The 14,306-nt window shown below is 45.1% G+C and overlaps 1 protein-coding gene across 1 annotated transcript in view; it reads left to right on the top strand.

Moving 5' to 3' along the window:
- Positions 1-14,306, top strand: part of LOC307073450 (LHFPL tetraspan subfamily member 6 protein) — a 46,633-nt gene that overhangs the window by 30,922 nt on the left and 1,405 nt on the right. The window contains exon 3 of the mRNA XM_079733298.1: positions 11,389-11,487. Within this exon, the coding sequence (XP_079589424.1) occupies positions 11,389-11,487 (99 nt within the window). The remainder of the gene's footprint in view (positions 1-11,388; positions 11,488-14,306) is intronic.

Below are 14,306 nucleotides of genomic sequence, written 5' to 3'. Positions count from 1 at the left end.
GTGAGATGACCGTTCTGGGACCACATGTCCTCTGTTGTCGTTTTTAAGTTAAGGACATACAAGGGGAAGCGGCGCATCATAACTTCCCTCCCAATGCCACCAACCCAGATGATAAATTGTCATGTGACCTTGGCGATACATTTTGTTGCTCTTGCTGTCATGCTCAATAGTGATCTCTGTGTCACTTTGAGTCCCTAACTACATTCCAGAGGACTAAGCCCACCTTTTCTCACTCCTGACCTTCCACTCTCAATTTCCCACCCCACCCCCTCTTTATTTTCCTCCCTCTCTATCCGTCTCTCCTCCTCCCACTCTCTATCTCCCCCCTAACCCCTTTCGTCCCCTCTCTATCCCATATATCTTTACCCCTACTAATTCCCTCTTCATCTCCCTCTCTCCCCCACCCCACCTCTTTCACTCTATTCTTTATCTCTCCCCTCCCCCTGTCCCACCCTGGTGGTTCGATCACCCTGGCAGGGTGGAGTGGAGGTGGGGGTCGTGTCCTTGTGGATGGAGGAAGGGGGGTTGGGTGGAGGGGTTGTCAGCGGGGCCCAGGGTGGGGGAGAGAGGGCCTCTCCGGGCCTCTCCTCCACCCAGCACAGTGATTGTGTCTTTAATGAATTGAGTGAATACTAATCAGACAGCCCCACCCTGGGGGTGGGGCTGTGGCTGAGGAGTTCATAGATGCATATGTTTCTTTACACTATAGTCGTTATCATTCACACACACACACACACAGGGGGAGGAGGAAATTCCAAGGGGTGGTCGTGTGTGTTTTCAGGAAAGTTCTTCAGTTCAGTCTCAGTCTATTTGTGTAGCCCAATGGAAGTCTCAAATGCCTTCCCAAGCCCACATTAGACAACACCACCTAACTCTAAGGGAAATAAAGACAGCGTATTGATAGTTTATTTTTGTAGTATTATTCACTTTCTCTTTGGAGATACTTGAGCCTCGACGGCCCATTCTTGCCCTGAAGGGTTGAACAACACTGGAGCTTTTATGTTTGCTTGGCTGTGTGAAAGACACATCTTTGTGTCTCGGTCAACTTTAGTTGCATATATGTTTCCCGCTGTTGACATTTTCTTTGTTTAAATTTTTATGAAAATTTGAAAAAACTAAATGGAGATAATGTGCAAGCATTTAGCATCGTGTCAAATAGGGATAAACTTGATGGCAACAGAAGAATTAGCTCATTGAACCTCATTCTGTGTCCATGATTCATCCCCTCCTATAGCCAGGCCCTCCTCGCCCTTTCTTTTGTCATTTAAAGTAAATTCATGAACAATACTGATACGACTTTTCCGAGGCAATGCAATTACACACATTTTCCCCTTCCCCTTGTCACTCTGTACACGGCCACACAGCCATTTTAATTCATCTGTTTTTAATGGAGGGCTTGTTCTGTTGGCCGACAGAGGCGTGCTGGGGGAAGTTGTTTGGCAAGCTTGTGAGTTATTGTTGATTGTACTTTATTTATTATTTCATTTTCCTCATTTTTATTGCTGCTCGCGCCGCATTCCAGCGGCGTTTAATGACAGAGGTGCCTGCTGGGAGATGAGGACCAGATGTGTTGTGAGGTGTGAGGAAGGGGAAGGAGTCTCCATTGTTCATTGTGTTTTAACAGAGCAGGGGCCTGGAGATCTCTGTCCTCAGGGTCTATAAGCCCTCCTGTTTTCCACCACCCACTCCTCTACTTCACCTCGGCGTCTGTTACATCACTTTCCTTACCTCGAGACGCCCCAGTCACATAGCACGACATGGGAATACATTTCATACCAGGACGTCTTCCTCGCCTTTGAATTTGTTTTTGTATAATCCTTCTCCCACCGGATGCGGGAAATCTGCACTCTGAATCCCTGAGGAGTACAAAGTTGTGTCTTTCTACCTGTGATTCTGACTCGTTGTTCTGTAAACACTCTGCCTGAGGCGACGGCTGCCAGAATGCGAGGCCGTCTATCAAGACGAAGGCTTAACGCTCAGCTCCGTCTAAAACTCCTCAGCCCGCTGGTCGGCCCGCCGAGCCAAATTATATAGTGCGGTTTGCGGGAGGAGACTCGCATGAATCGGCTTTCATCAACAGAGTTGTTTAAATCCGGGCTGAGGCGTCCTCTGTGTGGCTGTCAGATCTTCCTCCGGCTTTTATTTGAAGAGAAACCCCTCCTGAACGTTCTGCCCTGATTACACATTTTAACGTCTAGAAGACAAATATGTAAGAGTCAGGTCATTCAAACTGCCGGTCGTACCAGCTCTCTGCCGCGGTCGATGAAGCAAAACGCTGAAACCACACAACATTTGTCGCAACCTGCCCGGCTGCGTGTTTGACGGGCCACTGTTCTCAAGCTGGCACACACAGAGTTGCACATCCTGAAGGTGTAAGCGTTGCGCGGAATGAAATTGGTTATCACTTTTTTTTTCCGCCGTGCTATGTTTGGTTTGAGTCTCTACGGGGGCCAACGTGGTGGAAATAGCTTAGTGTCTCCACAGGGACGCTAGCTAAGGTACGATGAGATACGACGTGATTGTGCGGGAGCGGGAGACGTGCGCTGGGAATCGTGCACGCTGGGACGACGTTCGCTCTCCCCTGGAGCCTGATTTCGGCCTCTCAGATTATAGCCCAGCCCGTTATTTTACACGTTCCATATTTTTCCCGCCCTCTTTATTCTGTACCATCATAAACAACAATCATAAAGCATTGAATACCATATAATTTCTCTCCCCATATAAAGAGCAGAATAGTCTCCATCTTTTTGCCTATCCTTCAGGCTTTTTAAGAGACTGAATAGAATGGAGAATAGAATGTATGAGACTCTATGAATGCATGAATAGCATTTGACAGTTCAAATGTAGGGGAAGGCTTTTTTTTTTCTCTTGTGACTCTTAGAAAAAGAAATCTGTAAATCTTGTGATGGGAGTCAGGTGTGCTTGAATAGGGGTGTCTGATCCCCCCCCCCCCCCCCCCCCACTTGATTTGAGTCAGTATTACCGACAGAGACATGAGGGAGACGACCAAGAATCGCCTGCTTGCGTGCCATGAATACCAACTCCCTTCCCCCGTGCGTCGGAGCACATTGTGCATGCACTTCCGGTGGGTTTGCCGGCGAGACGCTCACCGCTAGGTGTGATTGGGCCTCAGCGTGGTGTAGGTGTGTGCGCGGTGCTGCAGGGCCTAAGTCAGGGTCTCTGAGCAGAGCAGGGAGCCTGAACACATCACACTTGACCTAGTTACTGCAGCTACACCAGCCGTTGCACCAGCAGACCCCAACACGTCGAGTTCTGAGCTCGGGAGAATACCCATTTCCTTTGGTGACCCCCCCCCATGCCGGCCCTCCTCCTTCCCATGTATGGAGTTTCCATCATTTCTAATGGGAATTCCAGACTGAGGAGTGCATTTCTTTCTGCTGGAAATTCCAATAGGGATAATATCAGAATTCATTCCAAGGTATTGGTCACACGGGATGGAGGTTAGAATTACAGAAATCCTTTCCAGCACTTGTACTCGCTCGCTGCAAGTACATTTCATAAAAAAAAGACTCAAATGACAATACATGGAAAAAAAGAAACAATGGCAAATACAATTCAAAACCTACTGTACAATGACCACCAAGCCTTCGACTAAAGCCATCATTCAACAATCTATCCATTGGAGGTACAGAGGGATTTAGCTCGGGCCTATTCACACATTAACACCAATTACAGAACAGCCACCAGCAGAGTGCCGTCTCTGCACAGAGACTTCCCCCCGACCACTTTGCATCTACTTGACCTCAATCCTTACATTGAAACAGAAATAAAGAGTAGGAGTTGCTTAGCATCTTCTAAGGAACGCTAGAAAATCACATCCGTTGGGGAACGGAAAGAGAAGAAGAGAAGACAGAGAAGAAAGAGGACTCTACCAGGGTGTGCTTGTCTCTTCCCTGTTTCTTTGTTTTTTACTTAGCTTCTTGTTCCTCAGACAAATGTGGGGTAATGGAAACATCTAATATGCAATCTGAGATCAGAGAGGAGCTGGCTGAGGTGGCATGGAGGTGTGGTTTTCTGGCAGCAAGTGAGGAGTGTGTATAATATTTTTCTATGTGAAAAGCAAAAATTCCTCCAGACGTTATTCATTAACTGAACTAAAGCATTAATAACACACTGCCCCCTATTATCTGTATTATACATATAATGCTTCAGTATTAGTGGTTACGGCAGTTCAGCACGTAATGAACCTAGCAGTTAATGGTGAGCCATTGATTGGCCACTTTATTCATCAGTAGTAGTACAGCGCAGGAGATCGATATAAACGTGACCGACCCTTAATGACCCTATCTAGGGGTGAGACTGAGAGATTGGGTTCGAACAAGGTGAGGCTGGGGGAGAACCATTAAAATTTGGAGACTGTGTGACTGTGTTTGAGGGCTATGCAAATATAACCGACTTTGAAAGTTGGGAGAGAAAGTGAGCAGGGTGAGAGCTAGACAAGGCAAGACTAGTTATTTTTTATAGCACACAGCCCGTCGTAGTGCTCCAAAAAGAGAAATCAAAAATATTGTTTTGAATTAAAAGCTGCTGTTAACAAATGTTTTGAGCCCTGATTTAAAAGACAAAAGAGTTAAGGCAGACCTCACATCACACTATGGTGAATAAATATCAAAAAAGTGTAATGAGATGAGTGTGACTATGGGTGAGAGAGTGAGTGGGGTGAGAGAGTGATGGCATGAGAGAGTGAGCAGGGGAGTGTGAGGGAGTGTTCATGTCTCTCGAGGGAACAGAGCGACCATGTACACACCGAGCAGTGCTTACTCTCTGGTTTGTTCCACACACTAAATGGGTTTTAATTAGAAACTGACCATGCTTGAACGGCACACGGCTCCTGACTTGATCCAGATCATTAAAGAGTAACCCAGCACGGCTGGCACGGCCACATTCGATTGGCTTAATCCAGCACCATGTGACTTGACGCCACCTGCTTTTAGAACAATGGAAAATTACGTCATAACCTGGTGTGAACTTGGACGAATCAGAAAGAGCCGTTGAACAATCTGTGTTCGGAGGGGGTGTAGCGTTGGTGTTGGGTGACAGTTGGTTTGAAATGTTATTCTACTAGCATGTAAGTGACAGCAGGCAACATATTTAAATGTTAATGCGGTGGGTGGCCAAGATATGTATAAGCCTGACATACTTGCGAGTCATGTATAAATTACTCTGTCACGTGCACACTACACACACACGTACAGATTCTGTGTCGGGTGCACTACAGATACACATGCTACTGTACATTGCATGCACAACACACACACACACACACACACACACACACACAGGGAGAGGGATATATAGAGTGAGCGAGAGGAAGATAGAGGGAGAGAGAGAGCGTGGGACTAAGGGAGGTAGTTGAGGAGAGAGGGTGAGAGAGCGAGAGACTAAGGGAGGTAGTTGAGGAGAGAGAGTGTGAGAGAGGGAGATACTAAGGGAGGCAGTTGAAGGAGAGAGGGTGAGAGAGCGAGAGACTAAGGGAGGCAGTTGAAGGAGAGAGCGAGAGACTAAGGGAGGCAGTTAAAGGAGAAAGAGGATGAGAGAGCGAGAGACTAAGGGAGGCAGTTGAAGGAGAGGGTGAGAGAGTGAGAGACTAAGGGATGCAGGTGAAAGAGAGAGAGGGTGAGAGAGCGAGAGACTAAGGGAGGCAGTTGAAGGAGAGAGAGGGTGAGAGACTAAGGGAGGCAGTTGAAGGAGAGAGAGGGTGAGCGAGTGAGAGACTAAGGGAGGCAGTTGAAGGAGAGAGAGGGTGAGAGACTATGCAGGGTAGCATAGGGGGGAGGGGGGGAGGAGAAGGAAGGGTTCACAGAGCATGGAGTAGTGGGCGCAGGCTAGTGTTTTTTCGGTGCAAGCTTTATGTTTATGAGCTGGGCTTAACGTGACCTTGCCCAGCTGTTGATCTGCTGACGTATCGATCCTGGTAAGGGTTTAAAGGAGAGCTGGTGAACGCAAGGATACAGCTGAGGAAATCAGCTGTGTCTAGGTTGACCCTCAGCCGATGACCATGTAATATGCTGATGCTCATGTAATTTGCTGATGACCATGTAATATGCTGATGCCCATTTAACATGTAGTCTCTATTTGTATAAACATATCTATTTTGGGTTTTGGTCTTCACTTTGTTAATTGTATTCGATAAGATCGAATCTCATCTCTCTTATTGTCCATAATGATGTTCAAGTTTAATTATTTTATCAGTTCACGTCTAGTTAGCTATTGATCAGGAAAAGTTTTTAAAGGAAAGGTTTGTATTTTCAAGGTTGGTTTGGTTGTTTGTTGTTTGGTCTCAATGTTTGAGGTGTGAAGTTTCTACCTGTGTGTGCGTGTGTGTGTGTGTGTGTGTGTGTGTGTGTGTGTGTTTATGTCAAGGAGGACACACTGTTGGGACTCCTTCCGTTCCCTTCTCACATCTTCTGAGAGCTCGGCCCCTCACACACACTCATATACAATATGCACACATATACACACACAAACACTCTTAAACTCTCAAACACACACAACCACACGTTCAAACACATACTTCACACGTTCACACTTACCAACATCTATACACACACAGATTTGCTCATGTACAAACGCATGCACACCGGCTGTCGGTCACAAACATAAATGCACACAATCTCAGGTCCACAGCACAGACTTATTCACCCACACCCGTTCTGTGCCTTTCCTAATTCCTGGGCCACCGGCTCTCCCTCCTCGGCTTAGCGGACGCCTTTCTCTGTGTCCTTCTGCTCTTTTCACTGATAACCTTGAATGGGTCCGGGTCTATTGTCACACCGTGGGGGCACCGAGCAGGCCAGGGAACTCTGGGGTCCATGACAGAGAGCGGGATGCTTCAACAAAAGCCCCCGTCCTCTCCCCCTTACCACCAGCCTCCACCAGCACCACCCTACACATTCCCAGGATTCAGCAGGGGGAGCAGAAATAGTGTTTCATTCAGGTGTAGGAGAACATGAAAGCTTGACACCAGCCGTTCGGGGAACAATGGGTCGACTCCGGTGCATTAAAGCACCTAGTATGTCTTGGCAGGCTTTGTCCAATGGCCATCGCTGGGGTCCTTAGTGATTAAATCTTAAGTTGGGGACGCAAGGCCAGTCTGGACCTTTCCATTAAAGTGGAAAAACCACTTAAAGTTAAAACCACAGAGTGTGGGCTGCGTTTCAATTTAGCCACAGTACATTTTTGTGAAATAGGGGTGATAAGTCAGCGGTGTGTGTTTAGCTGAGGCGCGGCGGGTGAACCACTTGATATCTGAAGTCTAGCAGCTCCAGCTGTGCCGCGCACCGACACTAAACTCATCCTCTCTGGAGAGGAGACGTCCCCATCCCCGTCCCCCCCCACCGTGATGAGAGCCTATCGGCCATCCCTCCCCACGCTGCCATGGCAACCGCATCTCAAAGACATCTCCAAAGTGGTCCAAGGTTTGGCAGAAACAAACAAACAAATCACAGCCTCTGGGGGAGGGGTTTGCGGTCACGCTCTTATCTTGAAAAACTCCCCGGCCGGCGCACAGCTTGACCTCCTGCTATCTGAGGCAAAACGGCCCCTCTTTGTTTCTGGATAACGTATGTGGACAGAACCAGCCCAGCGGGGCGCTCTCGGCCAGGAAGGCTGCTGCTGTTAAGCCCCCGAGGCTCCCAGGGACCATCGTTCAGCATGACAAAGTGCCGGGTCGTCAGTGGACTGCCAGGACACCACTGTGGACTCCACCAGTAGGGATAGATGCAATGGTTTCATAACAACAGCCCTATCCGACTACAAGCAAGCCCCTCTCACTGCGTCTTAAACCCTATGAATATCTATCCCTCACTGCATATTAAATCCTCTGACCATCTTGCCCATACTGCCTATGAAACCCTCTGAATATACAGCGCCAGCTGCATATTAAACCCTCTGAATATCTAGCCCCCTCACTGCATATTAAACCCTCTGAATATCTTGTCCAATCAGCTTTTTAAACCCTCAGAATATCTTGCCCACACTGAGTATTAAGCTCTCTGAATATATATTCCAAACTGCATATTACTCCTCTTGACATCTAGTCCACACTGCATTTTATAAGCTCTGAATATGTAGCCAACACTGCATATTACACCAACTGAATATCAATGCCACAGGAAATAACGCCCACTGTGTATCCAGTCCACTGTATTTTAAGAGCAATACATATCAAGCATCTTTTTAAATAGTGAATGGTTTGTTGAAGTGAACTGTGGGGAAAAGAGGTTGCCAGAGGACCATCCATTCCTCTACATTATTATTCTTTCTATTTATATTGCTTGACAGGGTTGTGCTTATAGGGGGTTGAATAATGAAAACAGACACAAGTTCACCCAACTTGTGTCTGTTTTCATTTAAACAACTTCAAGAAAGGAAATGAGCAGGCAACGTAAAAAGTCAATTTCCGTTTCATGATCTTAAATCTGTGTTGATGTCCCCATGCATCCGTCCGTCCACCCATCCAGCCTATGTCGTTTGCGTATGGGTTCCCAGTCTGGGAATTTTGCGTCGAGTCTGCTCTGAGTGGAGGCGCCTGAGGTCATCAGCCCCTGAATCTGTGTGGGGATTATCCAGCCAAGACCCTGGGGGTCAAGGGTCATGCACTCTTTGCCTGAAGGCCATACACTTACTTAACGACACCAGCAGTAGCTACGGCCATATAGCGTAGCGGACAGGATGCTAATGGTATCAGGGCAGGAAATGAACAGGTACAGGAAATGTCTCGGAGGGAGCAGTGGGAGTACGTGGGGAGAGAGCTGTAGTCAGAGCGAAGCATATCACACGACGCTGAGCTTGGCAGAGCCCGTTAAACATATGTGCCACGGTGCTTTTTTCAGTTTTGTTTTTTTTCTTTGGGCGTATATAATCTTCTCCCACGTCGTCGGCAGGCAGCAGCCAGTTCTCTGGCGTCGCCACAGATACATGTTAGTGTGCAGGCCGGGATTGGATTGGAACACATTAAAAACCTGTTTTTATTTAACTACGAAGTTAATAAGGAATGCGTGAATAACGCCCATATTTGAATTTGTCGTTTCATGTAAGTGATATTGAGGTAAATTAAGGACGTTTTATGTGTGTTCCACATTTTTGTAGCCAACCAGTAGGATTGAGTTCAAAATTGTAATCCTGCTATAAAAATAGCAGCAGTTGGTCCACAAACCATGCTCTTTTTTTTCCCAATGATTACATAACGGTGTTTGTCTTTTGTTATGGTAATAACCCAGCTAGAGCCTTTCCCAGTTTTCCTTAAATCTAACCAGATGTTGACTTTTCTTATTTCCCCAAACCACTGTCCCCGCTCATATTGGGATGTCATGTGATCAGCTAATGAGATAAGATAAAGATAAGATATACTTTATTCATCTCAGCAGAGAAATTTATGTAATGAGGATTGATCAATTATTGATTAAAAAACAATAGATGATGCAGAACAGACTTCAGTGTTTGCTAGGGGGGAATGGACTTTGCCAAACAAAGCTACACCCTTTCGCCTCTGCTCTTCCTCCTTCTAGTGCTGAAAGTGAATCTAACCTGATTACCCTCTGCAGTATCTCTCTGTGTTAGACAACACATGAAAGAGAATATTTAATTTGCTTTAATATTAATCATGAATACATTACCATGCAGGCCTGAGCGTGTCTATACTGTTACACATTTGAGTGGAAGCATGCTGGTTCAGGAAGAGGTTACATAACATGGAACACTTTAAAAGGCGGCGTAAAAGGTTCCTCCTCCAAGCAGCAGTTTGTGCATGGATTTAGTTTGATGTTGCTCTCGTTGGTCTCTACTGATGTGTCTCCTATGGGGCTGGGAACATGAAGGACCACTGTTTCACTCTTTTCCCCTTGTTTTCCCTGCAGTTGCTCTGTTAAAGTCTGAGATGTGAACAATACAAGTACAGTTCTTTGGCTTCTGATGAAGTTCTGGTGTAGGAGGAGATGAGAAGGCCTGTTCTCCCACCAGCTGAGACAAGGGATAACAGAATCTAAAGCTGCTAGGACACCTTGGGAAGAATCCATCTTTAATTGGCTGAAGTGAAGTGAACTGAGCTGAGCAGATCCGATGGGGTTTGGGCTGTATACGTATGGCTGTGAATTGGACTCAACGATAGCGTCTTGGTTATACCATACATTAGTCAATTACAGCACTGCAACATTAATAATAACATGAATGGCAAGTTACAACTTGTGCAAACATGGAATGGAGATGGGTTACATATTATTTATTTTGATGTTTAAATCTGAAAATAAACTGCAACATACAATAACATAAGATGTTTTGGCAAATGGGTAGGATCACTGATTCGTTTTTTCTTCTCTCTACTTTGTATTGTACTTTTATACTTTTAGATATTACAATGTTATATAGTATTTTGAATTTTTTAAGATTCTTTTTATTTTTATACTTTTACCAACAAACCATTTTGCAGAGGGATATTTTTTTCCATTTCAGTCATTTTCTAGTACTTTTCCTACCGATTGGAAGCATGAAACCTGCTTATTTCCCACCGCCAGATGTTCTATTAAAAATGGTAGCGCAGACAGGCAAAAAAAGTGGACAGAGGATGGAGTGAAATGGGAGAAAGATAGAGTAAAGCATGTATCAATGCCAGCGTCCTCCACCCTCTGACAGTGTCCCCACCTCTCCAAACCGATAGCGGGGCTAAGCCAGGGCAAACGCACTGAAAGAGATTACGCTAATGTAAAGACTAAGTCACCTCCCAGGGGCTGCCCGCAAGCCAGCCAGCTTCCAGAGATGGTGCTCCCGGCAGCCACGCACAGCCTGTCAATGCAGCCCTGGCTCCCGGTGAACGCCGGAGATATTAATCCTCACTGTAATGACCATGGCTAGTTATTAGCCCTGGCGGCTTCGGCGCGCCAGCATAAGTCTATTTGACCGCTAACACAAATCCTTTCCCTGAGGATTCACAGCATTTTACTGTAATTATTGGAACATAAAATGCTTCATTCTGCCGCTGAGCAATTGCCAGGAAAATTTGCATATTCACCCACTGCTGTTGATGAGCTGTTTGGCAAAGCTGCACTTTTGCATATGCAATTATAAAAAATATGTATAAATAAGAAGGTGGATGATTTGTGGGAAATCACAATTGGGGCATTGTGTAAACAAACATCATGTGGCTGTTCTGTTGGTTAAGGAACATAATAGAGAGTGCACTAAGCCTACACTTGAGGTATTTGCTCATTTAAGAAGACAGAGAGCTCCTTTGTGTGTTTCTGTGTGTGTGTTTGTAGAACAAGTGGAGACTATAAAGTCTCTCTGATCTCCGCAAACAACTGGCTGCAGTACAGTCCTCCGCCTGCATGCTGACGTGCGTGCGTGTGTGTGTCTCTTGTTCTTTCTCTCCAGGGCTGCTGATCGGCTCGGGTTGTGCCCTTTACCCCCTGGGCTGGGACAGCGAGGAGGTTCGACAAACCTGCAACAACAGCTCGGACCAGTTCCAACTGGGTGAGTTTACCATCAAATCCCCAAACGCTTATCTGAACTCTGTGTACCCTGCAACAAAACACAAGAACAAGCTTCCCTTAAACGTCTGACTTCTATTGACCCCCCCCCCCCCCCCAATAACATACCTTGATGGTCCCTAGCTCGTTTTGGGCCTACTACCCCCTTTTAAGGTCAAACCTTGTTTTTTCTGCTTCCAACAACACATTGTTTTAACCCCATCAACATCCGCCCCATCTATCAACATTGCAATGAAAGTGTGTGCATGGTGGCCCACTGTGAACCCGCCTGCTGCTGGTATCTACATGACCTTCATGAGACCTTTTAAACTGGTTCAATTATGCATCATCAAATATCTATGGCTTATGAGTCAGCCATCTCCCGTGACTCGGGAGGTGGGGGTAAAACACAGACCCGGCTCCGAGTACCGCATCCCTGCATCCTCATGGGTGTGACTTTAAAGGGATGAACAGAAATCCATAATTGACTTCTAACTGTGTTATTAGGAGTTATCAAGGTGTGAAGGAAGCATCGGAAAATTGTGTCGGGCGAAATCCATTGCAATCACGCGTAATTTCAGTCTATCGATTTCCTTCTATGCCTTCAACTCGATTTAATGGGTGGAGACTATTTCCCTCATGGCAAAAACAAAGCCAAGCGGTTGACCAATTATCATGAACTAATGTGACCAAGCCAGGCCAGTCACATTATGGGATCGGTGCCGATTGTCTTTGATTAGGAATTTAAGGAAGTATACCACACAAAAAAGCGAGGAGGGGGAATAAAGACCACGCCCCTACAATCCTAAATCTCTCCAAGACTATGTTTATTAGCTGACTTTGAGATCTATATCCATTTGACATTTTCCTTAAGAGATATTTGGGAGGCTTGTGTTTTACTTTAAATGGAATAATGGCTAGTGTAATAACCTTTAAAACGGTTTTACTTAATGGCTTTCAGGGAACAGATGGATTCGAATAGCTTAATTCAGCGCTAATGTCTTGAGTGAGATAATCAATACACGCCTCAAACTACTCCGGTCATCATTTCCACATTACCAATAATTGTTACCCAGGCATTGAATTTGCATGAGGTGAATTCTTAAACGCTTGAAAGCAGAGACATGGTCAATAAAAACATCCACTGATCAATACCAACTATAGATAGGACGCATGATAAATGATTTTGTCAATATCTGTCAGTTTATACCTCCACTGAGGTGCTCCGGCTTCCTCTTTAGTTATTCTTTATTCATCCCTTTATTGATCCCTGAACGCCACCTGTCTATTGGTGTAATTGGGGCTGCAGTGATGCCTTGCTCAAGGTGACATGGAAGGAGATTTAACCTTGCATACACACCAGGTTTTTACCTCGGCTCATGGAAGGTCTTATTTCTGTTGAACACAAAAGTTCTCACTCCGAAGAACAGAGGGATCTCTGTGTGAATGTGGAAACATAGTGTGTTTATTTCTCTCTCTTTTTAACATGCCTTTGACCTCCTAACTTTTCACTCAATGCCAGAGAACAGCACTTTGCAAGTTGGCTGCCAACGGGTTGACATCATCGGTTTGGCATTTTGAGGGAATTTTGGAAAAAGTCAAGTCTGTTTTCACTGTAGAATGCGCTGGATTGCTCCAGAGTATTCTTTCAAAGAGTAACCATGTAGGAGATTTACTTGATTTTCGCTTCATAATCTTCACGTGGCTGCAATTCTCTTGGCTGTTAACTGTTTGCCTGATATTATTATGCTACACTGTTATGCAATATCTGCAGTATCAGAAGCAACAGAAGTGTTTTGTATTATTATTATCATCCGTTTAGAACTCCCAGTATTTGCACAAACCATTCCGGATTTGATAAATGTCAAAGTAAAAATAGTCTGAAAAGATTATTTTGGCTAAGTAGAGATAAACAAGATACCTTATCACAGCGAGTGTATGTGAATGGCCCCGTTGCCAAATAAGCTTTCAGTTTGGAGACGAAGCTCCACTTTTTAAAAAATGTATGTGAAGCATGAATACCAAATAGCTCAGGAAGCCATCAGAAATCCAAGGCTGGAGATGTGACTGAAATTGCAGTCATCAAGCCTCTTTAAGCGCTGATAGGAGTCTTTAGGGTGGTATCCATTGCAATGTCTGCATGATTTAAACCTCATATCTCCCACAGTTCCAACAGACGCTTTAATACCCAGCCTCCTTTCATTTCTCACTTCTGTTTACACCATCTATCAATATGGCCGGATCACATTCTTCACAAAATTGTTGAAAAATAAACTATAATAAAAATCCGCAAATTAGCATTCTGTATTTCAGAAAGGACAGTACTTTACTAATCCTGGTATGTGGGCATGTGCAGCAAAAGTATGAAATGTTCAACAAACTATGGACTCAGTATAAACCTGGATGCTGACAAAATGGAGTCCATCTATTATATTGTTTCTGAAACTTCTGAAACAGTTAATGAAAACACAACTAAAGGAGGGAAAGATATTTAAAAAATTTGTCACAAATCATTGAGGTTGGTTTATAGTCGGGTAGTGACATCTTCTGACATGAGAGGGTATTTTCTTCACCGATGTGTGTATTGGCCAGTAATGTCCAAAGACTAGAAGGCTTGAGAAGGCTGTTCAGCGATGCCGTGTGCATGCTTTCCCCCCCTAGGCTTGCCCTTTTTCACACAAGGAAATAAAATGTTGAGGCTTGGAAGGGAAATGTTAAGCAGCTTGCAAGATCTTGGAACACATTCCTAGCATGCCTATGCTAAGTGCTTACTGCTATAGGCTTCTAAGCTAAACGTATAGGTCTAAAGTGCAAATGCTTATA

The sequence above is a fragment of the Pollachius pollachius genome, assembly GCF_949987615.1.
Source record: "Pollachius pollachius genome assembly, chromosome: 3".
Lineage (NCBI taxonomy): Eukaryota > Metazoa > Chordata > Actinopteri > Gadiformes > Gadidae > Pollachius > Pollachius pollachius.
This window is presented reverse-complemented; position numbering and strand designations above follow the sequence as displayed.